Here is a 16096-nt window from a genome sequence, read left to right on the forward strand (position 1 = left end):
GATATGGGGGCATTATACTGCGTGGAAGCAGATATGGGAGCATTATACTGTGTGGGGGCTGCTATAGGGGCATAATACTGTGTGGAAGCAGATATGGGGGCATTATGCTGTGTGGGGGCAGATATGGGGGCATTATACTGTGTGGAGGGCAGATATATGGGCATTATACTGTGTGGGGGCAGATATGGGGGCATTATACTGTGTGGAGGGCAGATATATGGGCATTATACTGTGTGGGGGCTGCTATAGGGGCATAATACTGTGTGGAAGCAGATATGGGGGCATTATGCTGTGTGGGGGCAGATATGGGGGCATTATACTGTGTGGAGGGCAGATATATGGGCATTATACTGTGTGGGGGTAGATATGGAGGCATTATACTGTGTGGGGGCAGATATGGGGGCATTATACTGTGTGGAAGCAGATATGGGGGCATTATACTGTGTGGGGGCAGATTAGGGGGCATTATCCTGTGTGGGGCAGATATGGGGGCATTATACGGTGTGGGGGCAGATTAGGGGGCATTATCCTGTGTGGGGCAGATATGGGGGCATTATACTGTGTGGGGGCAGATTAGGGGGCATTATCCTGTGTGGGGCAGATATGGGGACATTATACTGTGTGGGGCAGCTGTAGGGGGCATTATACAGTGTGGGGGCAGCTTTACAACTTTTTCACATTTTATGTCTATTCTTAGCCACGCTCCTTTATCTCAATACTTATAAAATGCAGGCGCAAAAAGTGTGACAAACATTGTATTTTTGTTACAAGCCACATAATCCATTTTATCCCCAAATGGATTTCGTTTGAGAAGTCCCCGCAAATACGGCGGAGCCCGGGGGTTACTAGTCTTGCCTTGTCATATTCTACAATGTGCATGGAATTCTGATTATGCTAATTTTCTCTTTCTTTTATTTTGTGTCTATTTTTTGTTCTTCTGTTTTTTATAGGTAGTGACATTTTGACTCAAAAAGTTTCAAAAATGTATGCAAATTTTTTTTAGCCCAGGAGGAAAACATGTCACAGTCACAATGTAAATGACTCTTCGTCTAGCCCCGGCTTCGGGTGACACATATATTGTTTGTGTAGATTGAGTCCTTTCCTATCTCACCTCATGCACTTTGTATTTGTATGTCCTTCTTATTGATCGGTTCTTACCTCCGACACCAGATTACATGACACAAAGCAGATTATATTGAGTACATTTTGCCCGAAAACTCTGACTAATCATATGGCAGATGTAAATTGTGGAAACTAAAAATAACTGGGAAAAAAAAAACACATGTGAATATCGCCTCCAGATGATACTTTACATCCGTACCCTTAAAAAAAAACATCAGAATTTTTGTAATTTTTTTTATTTACAAAGCAGTTTTTTTTTAAAAAACATTCAAAAATAATTAGAAATGAGTGAACCTATCTGCTCCATCTGCATATCCACCAGTAATATCACACAATGGCCTCAACCTAAAGGCTCTTTTACACTTGCCAATTTTTGGGCAAACGAGCGATCATAGAACATAATAATACATAATTGTCCTGTGTGAACATGGCAGCGATCAGCAGATGATCGAGCAAATACTCATTCATTGGCTGATTGTATCGCTTTAAATGTGTCAAATATTATCGTTGTCGGCAGCATATCTTGGTGCGTAAACAGGGAGACGCGCGGCCGACATGATACAAATGCATGGGGACGAGTGATCGGAGTAACGATCGCTCATCTCCATACATAGCTCCTTGTGAAAGGAGCAAACGAGCGCCGATCAACAAGCTGTCTCGTTGATCGGCGTTCGTTGCACCGGCCAAAATTGGCCGATGTAAAAGTAACTTAATTGTGCGAATCTCACAGATTAATTTGCTTTTCTCTGGTTATAAGGTGTTCTTGGTAGAGGCCAACAAACCGTGGTCATGCAGTTATATGGACAGGTAGATGTGTCACTTGTATGGAAAAAGATGGATGGCAACATATGCTGAAACTGTAAATGGCAACCAAATTTGTTGTCGCCCAGTTTTTCCAGGAAATATTTGCACATAATTTTTAGCATCTTTACAGAAAACAATTCAATGGGTTAAATTTTTGGTGATGTTTTTGAACTTTTTTGAGGGAATACTCGCAGAGAGGCCCAGTTTGTTTTTGAGGAAAATCAGCAAGTTCAGATGCATAACTTGAAGCTTCTGGGCCCTAGTGTAAAATCTGTAACAGCCCCCCACCTGCCATGTGCTTTTTATAACACTGCTTTCTTCTTTTTGGGGCAAAGGGGCCTTTGGGCCCCCTCAGACACCAAGGCTTGAGTGTGACTGCTACCTCTGCAGCACTTATAGCTACGCTCCTGGGTTCTTTGGTAAATACTATTGTACCAGCAGTGATAGGCTGACCATTTGGGCATTAGTGCAGTGCCCAAGGACCCATAACCAGAGGGGTCTCACAATCCCTTGGTCAGTTACAGCACTGAGAGGTTTTCCACTTTGGACAAACCCTACTTGTTTGACGGGTACTTTAAAAATAATCTGATCACAAAGTGTCCTCCTGCTGGGACCCCCGAGTAATCAGCTGTAATCTGTGAGTAAACCTGTCAGTAAGGACCCTTTTACACTGGCCAATTATCGGGCAAACGCTCGTTCATCGGCTGATTGCATCGTTTTAAATGCATAAACTTTTATCGCTGTCAGCAGCACATCTCCCTGACGTGCTGCCGACACGATAGAAATGTATGGGGACGAGCGATCGGAGTAACGAGTTCTCGTCCACGTACTAGCTCCTTGTGGAAGGAGCAAACGAGCGCCGATCAACGAGCTGGTTGTGTAAGACTACCTTTAAGTGTTCTCTTTCCCTGCAGCACCACCACAGGAGAAATTAAGCATTACACGGTGCCCATTCATATCAACAGACGCCCTCTCTATTAACTTGAATTCCATAATATGGTATATAAGAATGAGTTTTATTAACTAGACCACCTCTATCAGGTGCTCCTAACATGTATTTAATTAACCAAAATCAAGTGTTTCATGACTATAGTGGCCCAATGGTCATGGTATCATGGTTAGGGGCTCATGGTTAGGAGATCACACACAGTCCACTCCTGGGTATGGTAGACATCTGGCCACCACTAAGCTTTACCATCTCTCGGGTGTTGTAATTACGTATTTGCCCAAGACGAGAGTTCTTGAGTGTCTTTGAGATTCCATAACAATAATAGCATCAATCTATATGTTGCTCATCTATAGTCCACAGAAAGGTATTAACATCATCTGAAACTACCATGATACCAAGCATATTTGACGATTACCTAGAGATGGACCACATTGCACTTTCCAAAGTCACTTTAAGAAGAGAAATGTTGGTAGACAGGAACAAGTCCTCCAAGGATCTCACCTCTGTAAACTCCCTAAATATTACACATACATCATCTCATAATCTTCATAGCCTCCTCAGCAGAGCACAAGTTGACATTCCTTTTCAATTCCATACTTTGTCTTGTGGGTCTCAAATAGATCTTTCAGCTTCTCTACATAAACAGCATGGAGAGACGAGATGTCTTCAGGAGAAGGAGAGGGATTTTTTACAACCGGAATAGGAGAACCCACTAAAAGAGAGAGTAGAAATGAGAAGATAAGGAGCAGAGCTACAATTTTGGAAGAGCAGAGAAGTTGTTGCTATAGTGGAATGGAGGAGTCTGGGTTTGGCGAATACCATGAGAACGCTACCTACCGGAATGCATGACTACTGTAGATGTTTTCAGGGATTGACCCCTAATTTCCAGTGAAGGGTTAATGCTGCAGCATGCAAAGACATTTTACACAATTGTAGCTTCCAACTTTGCGGCAACAGTTTGGGGTTCAGCCCTTTTCTGTTCCAGCATGAGTGTGTGAGAAGTTTGGTGTGGAGGAACTCGAGTGGCTACACAGAGCCCTGACCTCAACCACAGCCAATGTTTGGGATGAATTGGAATGCCAATTGCGAGCACAATCACATCTACAATCTTGTGGAATGTCTTCCTAGAAGATTGGAGGCTGCTATTGCTGAAAAAGGGGGAATTACTCCATATTAACACCCATGGTTTTGGAATGTGAAGTTAAACAAGCTCATATAGGTGTGATGGACAGGTGTCCACATTCTTCTGGGCATCTAGTGTAGGTTGAATTGGCATTCCAATTCATCCCAAACGTTGGCTGGGGTTGAGGTCAGGGCTCTGTGTAGCCACTCGAGTTCCTCCACACCAAACTTCTCACACACTCATGCTGGAACAGAATATTCAACTTGTGGTTCATTCTATAGAACCACTAATTATCAGCTTTTGGATAATACACTAAGGAACCAGACTACTCGAAGAGCAATGCCTTGGGTTCTAAAACAAAAGGGTTGCTAAAACATCGTCCCTTGGATGAGCGGGAATTCTCAGAAGAATGACTTTTAGGGCACCAAAGCAGTGCCACATTGTTTCTTGGGTTGACACTACAATAGCATACTGGCAAATTAGGTCCCAGGATTTTTTCCCACTGACATCTAGGATTCCAGAACATATTGACACTGATATTTGAGGAAATCTGGAAAATTCCTGGACAATGTCAGCTTGATGTTTGGAATTCTAGTTTTCCCAAATGTCAATGTGTTATTGTTCTAGAAGAGTGAGCGTTCAAGAACAATATGATCTTGATGATTGGAATTCCAAAGCAATAGCACAAAAACACTAAGTGGACCCCAAATAATAACATGCTGGCTCGGGTTTCAAGAGAACATAACATATGGTCCTAGAACAGTGTCATTTGGTTACTTGAGGTTCTAGAACAATGTTATCTAGATTGCAAAACAAGATTGAATTGATAACTTGGTTTTCAGGAACAACACACTGACCGCAGAAGGTCCAAGAACAATGAAATATCCACATCACAAGGACTAAATAGGTGAAAAGTTGATGGTAGTAGTATCCACTGTGATGAAAGATTACTCACCCACTGTATAAACTGGTCTTCTATGTGGAAGTAGCCCCAAGGTGTACTGGAACACTCCTCGGCCATGAAACAGGGGTACTGCTAGTCCCATAATCCTTTGCAGCTTCTCCTGGGTGGTTCGAAGCAGAGATCCAGGTGGATTGTTGACCTGATAATAGAGGTTGTTCTCTCCAAATGATAATACCGGGACCAAGTGAGCTCTGTAATGATGAGTGAGGAACATGAGCACTCTAAACAAAGATAAAGGATTCCACTCGATTATACCTCGCAGGTTCACACTTTCCAATGTTCTTACCCATGAGTCAAGGCTAGTTTTATAAACCCAGTTCTCTTCAGTATTTGAAGGGTCAATTCTCCAGGTTTTGCATCTAGAGCTTCAGGAGGACCTCCAACTGCTATGACCAGAGCCTGCCCAGCACTATTCTTAGAGAGTAGGTGACAAGCACTTCCTTTATCGGAGGATACAAGGCCTGAAATTGAGGACGTCAACCATGTGAAGCTCGTAAAATGGTACGGAAAGACATAAAGATTAACAGGGATGGGTAGAGAGTGAAAGGTACGGGAGGACTGAGAGATGATCAGAGATTGTAGAAAGTGAATGGTATGGGAGGACATAGAGATAAACAGGGATGGGTAAAGAGTGAAAGGTACCGTAAGACATAAATATGAACAAGGATAGGTAGACCGTGAAAGGTACGGGAGAACGTAGACCTGAACAGGGATGGATAGAGAGTGAAAGGTGTGGGAGGAAATAGAGATGAACAGAGATGGGTCGAGAGTGAAAGGTTTGGGAGGATATAGAGATGAGGGATGGGTAAAGAGTGGATGGTTTTGGAGGATATAGAGATGAACAAGGATTGTAGAGAGTGAAAGGTACGGTAGGACATAGATATGAACAGGGATGGGTGGATAGTGAAAGGTACAGGAGAACGTAGAGATGAACAGGGAGAGGTGGAGAGTGAAAGGTACAGGAGGACATAGAGATGAACAGGGATGGGTAAAGAGTGAAAGGTACGGGAGAACATAGAGATGAAAAGGGATTGTAAAGAGTGAATGGTTTGGGCCGATATAGAGATGAACAGGGATGGGTAGAGAGATGAACAGGGATGGGTGGACAGTGAAAGCTACAGGAGAACATAGAGATGAACAGGGATGGGTAGAGAGTTAAAGGTTTGGGAGGATATAGAGATGAACAGGGATGGGTGGACAGTGAAAGCTACAGGAGAACGTAGAGATGAACATGAATGATTAGAGAGTGAAAGGTGTGGGAGGAAATAGAGATGAACAGAGATGGGTCGAGAGTGAAAGGTTTGGGAGGATATAGAGATGAGGGATGGGTAAAGAGTGGATGGTTTTGGAGGATATAGAGATGAACAAGGATTGTAGAGAGTGAAAGGTACGGTAGGACATAGATATGAACAGGGATGGGTGGATAGTGAAAGGTACAGGAGGACATAGAGATGAACAGGGAAGGGTAGATACAAAATAACAGCAGCATATAGAGATGAACAGAGATTGGTAGAGAGTGAAAGATACAGGAGGACATAGAGCTGAACAATGATTTTAGAGAGTAAAGGTATGGGAGCAGATAGAGATGAACCGGGATGGGTAGAGAGTTAGAAAGATGATTGCGTCACAGACCCATATACGGCCTTATTGAAGAGGAGTGGTTGATGAGAGTCAAGAGGAAGAGTTTGGTATTCTACTTACACCCACTCATGATATATTCTCGAAAGAACGGCACCCGGAACCAGGCTGGTAGCATGAGGAGATGTGGAGTGAGACCTGGGAAGAGCCTAGAAAATCCTGTTCCTTCAGTGCAAAAATTTCCAAATGCTCCAACTACAAGAACCCCGTGAGGATGGAATCCAAAAATATAATTGTAACGAGGGTCAAGAGGGGTTGTCCGTACCAACTGTAAAACAGACCACAAAGGGGATTTCTTAGAATGATGAGGAAAAATTATTACTAAAATGTCATTATTATCAAAATTATGCTATTATTATGCCTAAATACTCTAACTTGTGCTCATGAATGTTCCTGATCTCTTAATCTGCACAGTATCTTACTTGTCAGAACAGCAGTTTGTGCTGCAGAGCTGCTCTTCCTATTGAAACTGGGGACAGGAAGTGGTAACAGTACTGCTATGGAGAGCTTTCTTTGGTCACTAGGTCACCCAACCTGCATACAAGATCTCTCCTATGTTATGTACGTTTCTCATCTAGTCTGATCACTTGCCGATTTGGCTAGTTAAGAGTAAGCGACCTCAACCGTAACATTACCCAGGAACACTATCATTACAGCCCACAGACAAACCACTCCGCTGCCTAACTGAACCAGTTAGGTAGAAAACCTTTATATTATTAGTATTAATTTTTGTAGATGATAGATGTTTGTGCCCTATCAGGGTAAGGCTTTGTTCACATCTGCATTGGAGGCGCCTGTCAGAGATCTGGCTGAAATTACTTGAAACAATAGTGCAGAAGGTTGCGCTATTGTTTCCGGTAAAACCATGGATAATGGTCGGCTGTCGGTGGTGTCTTTGGTGCAACGTTCTTCAGTTTTTTCCCTTGTTCTGCTCCTTTGACGGAGCAGAACAACTGAATGGAAAACGCTGGTGTGAACCCAGCCGAAATGATAAACCCACATTACCACTTCTAAAGTATATGACTAGCTTTAGTGTTTCCTACATCAGATGACTGAACAGTGCCTGGTGTAAAGATGACACTTCCCAGACTGCAAATCACCAGAACAAGCAGGGATGCTGGGAGATTTCAGTTCTGAACCCTGTAGAATTGTGAATGCAGCTCTGGAGTATAATACAAGCTGTAACTCGGTATAAGGGCATGCCCCCACGTGGCGGATTTTCTCCGCAAGTGTCCGCATCAATGCCGCACATAATCCGCATTGCGGATTACGCTGCGGATCTGCCCAAAATGCAGTAAATTGATGCGGACTAGCTGCTGCGGACTGCGGAAAAAGTGCTTCCCTTCTATCTATCAGTGCAGGATAGAGAGAAGGGACAGCACTTTCCCTAGTGAAAATAAACGAATTTCATACTTACCGGCCGTTGTCTTGGTGACGCGTCCCTCTTTCGGCATCCAGCCCGACCTCCCTGGATGACGCGGCAGTCCATGTGACCGCTGCAGCCGGTGATTGGCTGCAGCCGTCACTTAGACTGAAACGTCATCCTGGGAAGCCGGACTGGAGACAGAAGCAGGGAGTTCTCGGTAAGTATGAACTTCTATTTTTTTTACAGGTTGCTGTATATTGGGATCGGTAGTCACTGTCCAGGGGGCAGAAACAGTTACTGCCGATCGCTTAACTCTTTCAGCACCCTGGACAGTGACTATTTACTGACGTCTCCTAGCAACGCTCCCGTAATTACGGGAGCCCCATTGACTTCCTCAGTCTGGCTGTAGACCTAGAAATAAATAGGTCCAGCCAGAATGAAGAAATGTCATGGCAAAAAAGCAAGACGCATCCGCAGCACACATAACATGTGCATGACAGCTGCGGACTTCATTGCGGAATTTAGAATCTCCATTGAAGTCAATGGAGAAATTCCGCCATGAGTCCGCAACCAGTCCACCACTGGTCCGCAACAGACAGAGCATGCTGCGGACACCAAATTCCGCTCCACAGCCTATGCTCCGCAGCGGAATTTTACGCATCGTCTAAACGAACACTTCTAAATAGAAGTGGAAGTCAATGGAGAAACGGCTCCGCTGCGGATTAACACTGCGGAGTGTCCGCAGCGGAATTCAAGTGAAATTCCGCCACGTGTGAACCCAGCCTAAGATTGATTCAGTTTGACTCAGTATGTAAACTCTAAAGATAAAATGGATAAAACAGGTAAATAGTAGAAATTAGAATGGATCAAATGGTGATAGATAGATAGATAGATAGATAGATAGATAGATAGATAGATAGATAGATAGATAGATAGAAACATGTATCGAGGGTGATTCTACTCACTTTGATAGGGAAGTAATTAGCAAAGTACTTCCATACAGTCCAGCTTCGGACCCACTCCGACCTTCGGCCACCTGTGGATGGGGTATCCCAGTCTACGTACAGCCATACAGAGTAGAGGAGAGCTAGGGCCCAGTACTGAGAGCAAAACAGGAGGATATAGAGAACCAGGGAGCACTGTGCTGAAAGATCAGGAAAAAAAAAGCATAAGCTGAAGCTCCCTGGCCTGCTATATGTCACTGCACACAATATACAAATTACAGATTTAAGGGAAACCCATATAAGAGCAGAACTGCAGGGAGGTGTGAGTGTAAAGCTAATGAGTAACAACCCCCAACACATTTCAGACTGCGGCCCAAGCATAGTTTATAATATCTCATGGTCATATTACCTGATCAGCACTCTGTGTGGTCAGGAGTGGTACTGCAAGTAAAGCTAGAAGGAGTATCCGGGTTTTTAAAATTGATGGCCTATCCTCAGGTTAGGCCATCAATATCAGATTGGTGGGGGTTGACTGTTGGCACCCCCACAGATCAGCTGTTTGAAGGGGCCGTGGTGCTCATACGTGCGCCGCAGCCTCTTCATTATTTACATGGTTCCCCCCTCGTATTTACTCGCACGTGCCATTACATTTGTAGCAGTCGTGCAAGGTATTATTCCACTGTCCCATTCAAGTGAATGTAATGGCGCGTGCAATTACGAATGGAGCGAAGAACCATGTAAACAATGAAGAGACTGCGGCACTAGTGTGAGCGCCACGGCACCTTAAAACAGCTGATCGGCGGGGATGCCAACAGTTGGACCCCTATCGATCTAATATTGAAGGCCTTTCCTAAAAATAGGCTATCAATTTGAATACCTCGGATAACCCCTTTATTGTAAATTTTGATGGATAGATAGATAGATAGATAGATAGATATGAGATAGATAGATAGATAGATAGATAGATAGATAGATAGATAGATAGATAGATAGATAGATAGATAGATAGATATGAGATAGATAGATATGAGATAGATAGATATGAGATAGATAGATATGAGATAGATAGATATGAGATAGATAGATAGATAGATAGATAGATAGATAGATAGATATGAGATAGATAGATATGAGATAGATAGATAGATAGATAGATAGATAGATAGATAGATAGATAGATAGATAGATAGATATGAGATAGAGAGATAGATAGATAGATAGATATGAGATAGATAGATAGATAGATAGATAGATAGATAGATAGATAGATAGATAGATAGATAGATAGATAGATAGATAGATAGATAGATAGATAGATATGAGATAGATAGATATGAGATAGATAGATATGAGATAGATAGATATGAGATAGATAGATAGATAGATAGATAGATAGATAGATAGATAGATAGATAGATAGATAGATAGATAGATATGAGATAGAGAGATAGATAGATATGAGATAGATAGATAGATAGATAGATAGATAGATAGATAGATAGATAGATTAGATCATCCGAATAAGTTCAGAACTACTATGGGGTGTGGGTGTAGAACTAGTAAGTAACAACCCTCCACATTTCAGACTGCGGTCCAAAGTTTATAATATTGTACTGGCTAAACAAGTGTGCTCTGTGCGGCTTATGGTCATATTCCCTTATCAGCACTCCGTGTGGTCTGGAGTGGTACTGCAAGCAAAACTATTTCTATTGTAAAGCAACAGTAGTAGTAGTTTATGTCTACAATAAGCTACAATACACTGCCTAGTAATCTGTGAACACCACCTTTCTGATAATGTGGCACAGCAGAGCATACACTATGCAAACAAAGGTTCAACTGGAGAATTTGAAATGCAGCTTTGGATGTGACTAGAGTAGAATACATGACATAACCCCAGATAAGTGAAGCAAACTGAGCTATATGGAATATTTCACCACCTTTGCAGAGGAAGCCTCAGTTTAATGCCAGACAGAGTGAAGCTGCGCTATGGGTACGATGTCTCCCTGGAAATTTCCATAATGTTGTTTCTAACTCAATGACAAAATATTAAGAGAAGAAATGTAATGCAAAACTTACCCAGAGCCAGGAAGGAGAATGTCCACTGCAGCACAGCGGCCGTCTGCAGCCTCCTGTCCAGGGGAACATTTAAAGGGGCAAACTGGATCAACATGGTCCTTATAGCGGGACCAAAGAGACAACAAGGAGGAGAGAGGGGCATCCGAGAGGACGAGAAGTCTCATCCCTGCACTATATAAACGTGTCACCACTCCCCTGGGGCCCTGTCTGTCTGAGACGTAAGGGTCCAGTGCAACAAGGTCCACTCCTCCAGTACTCACCCTCTCATTGGCTGATGAGGGTTTGAGCAATGTGAGATAGCACAAGATGTAGGAGAGTAAAGAAGGGCACAAAGCAGTGCCAACGAGGCGATAGATACAGACACAAAATATGCAAGAGATTTCACAGACGCCGAATGACTGGAAATGTAACAGAAAAGTTCACAAATAATAGAAAAATATATATAAATCCATTAATCCGGCAATCTCGATAATCCGGTTTAAAACAAAACTAGTGCCATTCTGGATTATCATGGAAAATAACCTGATAGTCAGGCATTGCAGTGGCACCAACATTATGACACTAACGAGGTGGCACTTGAGAGCGCTGGCATCATGATTTGGGAATGCTGGCATCATCATTTTGGCGCCTGCTGGATCTAATTAGTATTAATTACATTGAGAACCATGCTCCATAGTGTCGTGAGGCCCATAAGATCAGCCAACAGAATCTGCCCAACCGCCAATTTAAATAGTCTAGCGTTTCTGATAATCCGGCCGTCGGATTATCAGAATTTTACAAGTATTTGTAAAATCACTGAACATTATATGCAGGACTCGGTAAAATGATCCATAAATGTGCAGCTATATCTTTCATTTACATGTCACCAGTTTTCTTACACATGGAAACCGTCAACAAGCAGGATAGCTGCTTCTGACTGATCTGTTTTTTTTTTAGTATGCGTCTTGTTTTAGTATTTTGCAGCATACAATATGTTGTCCTACTGATAATGGGTCCAGTTGGCTCACTATTACATAATGTAATTATTCTGTATTTGGCACTAGGGGAGGGATAAATGGCGGCAATAGTGTCAATTGTGACATTACTGCGTCTCAATGGTTCCCCATGGAAGAAAAGTCACACAATGATTGGAAGAATTCTAACATGGACTTTTTACCTCATAGAGAAATACTAAGATTGCGCATTAGTCGCCATAGTGTCGCATTTCTCTGAGATTTGGGGGTGACCGAATGTTGCTGTGGAGTCTTGGTATCATTTTCATCTGTTCAGGTGCTAATGGGATGAACAATTCTGAGTATTCACACAAGTCATAATTACATTAACAATAAAGCCATAATAAGATCTGTCAACAGCAATTGACCTGCTTGCTGATGGTTTCCATGTATCAACAGATTTTTCTTCAGACTAATAATATGAGCTAAGAAATGTGTAATAACATGGGTAATGTAATGGTGGGGTAGGGAGACAGACAAGTGAGCCCTAATCTACCCGCCACTCAGTCCCTGCCTACTTGCAACGACCCGTCCTAGGCGACGGGGTACAACTGGGCGACGGTCCCTACGCTCAGTAAGTGCACAACAAACAAACAGACAAGGGTACACAGAAGCTAGGGAAACGGGGCAGCTGCCCACGGAGACACCGTGAGCAACGAGAGTAGTGAACGAACCGAGTCAAACCAGGAGTGCACGAGGTACAAAACGCTGAGCAGGAGAGTGGTCAGTAAGCCAAGGTCAATAACAAGCAGAGGATCAATAGTTCAAGCAGCAGCAGCAGAGCCAGGAAACAAGCAGAGCAGAATCACAGGCAAAGGAGGAACAGGAAAGGCAGGTATAAATAGACAGTGGGCGGGAGCTAGCTCCATCTGGTCAGGCTGTGATAGGCTCTCCCACTCCTAAGCTTGCCATCCTGAGTGGTGGAAGATGGAGTCAGTCTCACAGACATAGGAGCAGGTGCAGACTGATTACCCACGGGCGTCGACACAGAAGCTGTGTCTGGCAGATCCTTTACAGGTAAAGGGGATTTACAAAAATGTGGATAAAAACTAAATTAGAACAGGGCAAGTAATGGTAGGGAGGGCCCCGTTTTTTGTTTTTGTTTAGTACAACCCAAATTTTACCTAGGTATAGCTCCCCAAATACATACATGTGACAATAAATGTAAAGATGGGAAAGACAATGAGACAGAGGGGTGCAGGGAGAGAAGTTACATCGGGGGGGAATGATGGAAGAGTGGAATTATCCAGATGAGATGTTGAGGTTCCTAAAAGGAGAGATAAATAAGTACATATTGTGCAATGTATTACATAATCATATATATGGACTATGTACACAGTGGCGGTGAGCACAGGGGGTGGTCTATAGTCATAAGGATGTATAGGGTAACTTCCTTCAGAGAAGCTGAGATGGCTCAAGATCCTACAGCACCCCCTTAACTACACCCACATAGGACACAGTAGCAAGTCGGGCCTACACCAACCATACATAATAATACTTGACCTCTTGAAGGAACTTTAGACTTAGCCCCTTCATCTCCATCTATTCTGCCTACTCTCATCCCACGTAAAAATCTCAGTTTTTTCGCCTTTTTTCCAGTCTTTCACAGTGTCAGCTCTATTTCCAGACTTTTAATGAAGCAGTTCTCTCTGCCTCCCTCCCAGCATGAGTTGAAATACAATTATAGAGTTATGTCTAGCCAATTCCCGTGTATGCTGACTACTCTCATCTCATGTAAAACTGTCAGTTTTTTGTCCTTTTTTCCAGTCTTTCACAGTATCAGCTCTATTTCCAGACTTTTAATGAAGCAGCTCTCTCTGCCTCTCTCCCAGCATACAGTCCCAGCATGAGCTGATGTACAATTATAGAGTTATGTCTAGCCAATCCCAGTGTATGCTGTCTACTCTCATCCATTGTAAAATTATCATTGTTTTTCTCCCTTTTTCCCAGTCTTTCACAGTGTCTGCTCTATTTCCAGACTTTTAATGAAGCAGCCCTCTCTGCCTCTCTCTCAGCATACAGTCCCGCCATTAGCAGAAGTACAATTATATTATTCTGTCTAGCCAATCCACTTCATGTACCCTATATGTGTCCAATGGCTAACAAGGGCATATTGGGGTTCATATCAAAAAGTTGCTGTGGATACATCAATCCCAACATACCTCAGGAGGAAGCCAAGGATTTTTATTCTCTTTACCATGGCAGGCACTATCTCCTGTGCTCACTGTCACCCCCTGCTGAGCAATGTACAATAATATCAAGATAGAAAACACCCAGGAGGTGGATTTGGATAGATTGGGGCCAGCATTTTTTAACTTTGTTTTTTTGGGGGGTTTTTTTCGGGCTCTGTTTTGCGTATGTCTTTCTATGTGGAACTGTAGCTCATAAACAAGTGGTCAGAGAGGCACCTCTCATCATGCCGCCTGGGGTCACATCAACAGCAGAGGCTTGTGCCAACCTAATGCATTCAATCAGCAGTGACTGGCAGTTTGCCCAGTTCACAGCATTGTGTGTGATGGGTGCATGTGAGAAGAGGATGGCATATAGGCATACACAAACACATACCTGGCTAAACCCAAGCCGTTCTGTGGATTTGAGAGGACATTTCCAAAAACAACCAGGATGTGATCACTTTTAACCCGTTGGGGACATCTTTATATGAGCTCTGTTTGCTAGGTGGGCCCAGTCATTTTTTTGTCATTGTGTAACAACCGTTTCTATGGTCTGGAGGTGACTACTTTGCATCTCCATGTTCTTGTGAGGAACAACATTATCACCTCTCAGCCTGTAGTACCAATGAGAAGTTAGCAGCCATTGGAGGACCAGTGGTCCTTCTACTCCCAGTCAGACTATGGAACGGCCAGTAGATGTGGAGTCTGGTTCTTTTCTAATTCGTGATTATGGTGGTTCCCTCTACTGTCTATTCCAAGATCTCAAGTGCTTTGAGCAGTGGTTTAACTTTAGGGGGTACAGAGGTTGCAGTTGTACCCTGGCCCTGGTTCCTGGTGGTCCCTCTAACACATAGGAGGACACTGGACTTATAAATGGAACATGAGGGTTGAGGGGCTCTGGTACAGATTTTGTATTGGGTCCGAGGAGCTTTAGGTTGCACCTTCCCTTATAGATACTGATATTGGGTTGGTTGAAGAGGTCCACACAAGGGCTTAGGGGTAGTTTCGAGATTGGAAGGGAAAGAGAATAATTGAGAGCCAAAGTTAGGAGTTCATAGGATACGCGGCCCTACAAACATCCTGGTAAGTTTTTGTTTTTTATAAAAGTTAGATTGGCACCCACCTATGATGGGATCTTCTACCACATTGACCAGGCTCCCATTACCCTTCCTGTTGGTTATAGGAAGAGGGCTGTGAATTGTCACTGCACAGATATAGATGGCACTGTCCTCAGAAGTAACTGCCTGTCAGAAGCTACTGCCTGACAAATCAGTTACAAGGGACACACGAGGGTCGTCCAGGTTAGTTATGTTGTTCTCCTTGATGCCTTGTTTGGTCTTGAACTTATAGATGATGACATTCTTCCAAGACCACCAGAAGGTGGCAGCAGATGGAGAAGACACATGATTGGAGAAATAGCAGTGAAGAACTACGGGATTTCCTCTAAAGACATGAACGGATTTTGGCCATTGAGTGACATTCCAAGATGACACCGAACCTGAGAGAATAATCAATTGTGAATGTTATGAATGAAAAGGAATATAAATCTATCTCCTATCTATCTATCTATCTATCTATCTCATATCTATCTCATATCTATCTCATATCTATCTCATATCTATCTCTCTATCTCATATCTATCTATCTCATATCTATCTATCTATCTATCTCATATCTATCTATCTATCTATCTCATATCTATCTCTCATATCTATCTATCTCATATCTATCTATCTATCATCTATCTCATATCTATCTCATATCTATCTCATATCTATCTCATATCTATCTATCTATCTATCTATCTATCTATCTATCTATCTATCTATCTATCTATCTCTCATATCTATCTATCTCATATCAATTCAATTCAATTCAATTCAATTCAATTCAAAGAAGCTTTATTGGCAGGACCAAATACATATTAGCATTGCCAAAGCAAGTAAG

General features: G+C 42.8%; 1 protein-coding gene across 1 annotated transcript; it reads right to left on the minus strand.

Moving 5' to 3' along the window:
• Positions 1-1420: 1420 nt before the first annotated feature.
• On the minus strand, positions 1421-11083 carry LOC142748412 (2-acylglycerol O-acyltransferase 2-like). Its single transcript, XM_075855508.1, has 6 exons — positions 10987-11083; positions 8932-9110; positions 6664-6868; positions 5249-5423; positions 4954-5153; positions 1421-3587 (listed from the first exon to the last, which is right to left on the minus strand). The coding sequence occupies exons 1-6, from the start codon at positions 11078-11080 to the stop codon at positions 3433-3435; spliced, it is 1008 nt and encodes a 335-aa protein (XP_075711623.1). The 5' UTR covers positions 11081-11083; the 3' UTR covers positions 1421-3432.
• Between the last annotated feature and the right edge of the window lie 5013 nt (positions 11084-16096).

Source organism: Rhinoderma darwinii, chromosome 3 (assembly GCF_050947455.1).
Source record: "Rhinoderma darwinii isolate aRhiDar2 chromosome 3, aRhiDar2.hap1, whole genome shotgun sequence".
Taxonomy (NCBI): domain Eukaryota; kingdom Metazoa; phylum Chordata; class Amphibia; order Anura; family Rhinodermatidae; genus Rhinoderma; species Rhinoderma darwinii.

Coding starts and splice junctions, on each gene's coding strand:
- LOC142748412 (XM_075855508.1), bottom strand. CDS start 11,080: ATGTTGATCCAGTTTGCCCCTTTAAATGTTCCCCTGGACAGGAGGCTG. Junction 6,869..8,931: donor CTAATTACTTCCCTATCAAA/GTGAGTAGAATC, acceptor TCTGTTTTACAG/TTGGTACGGACAACCCCTCT. Junction 5,424..6,663: donor AGAATATATCATGAGTGGGT/GTAAGTAGAATA, acceptor CCTCAATTTCAG/GCCTTGTATCCTCCGATAAA.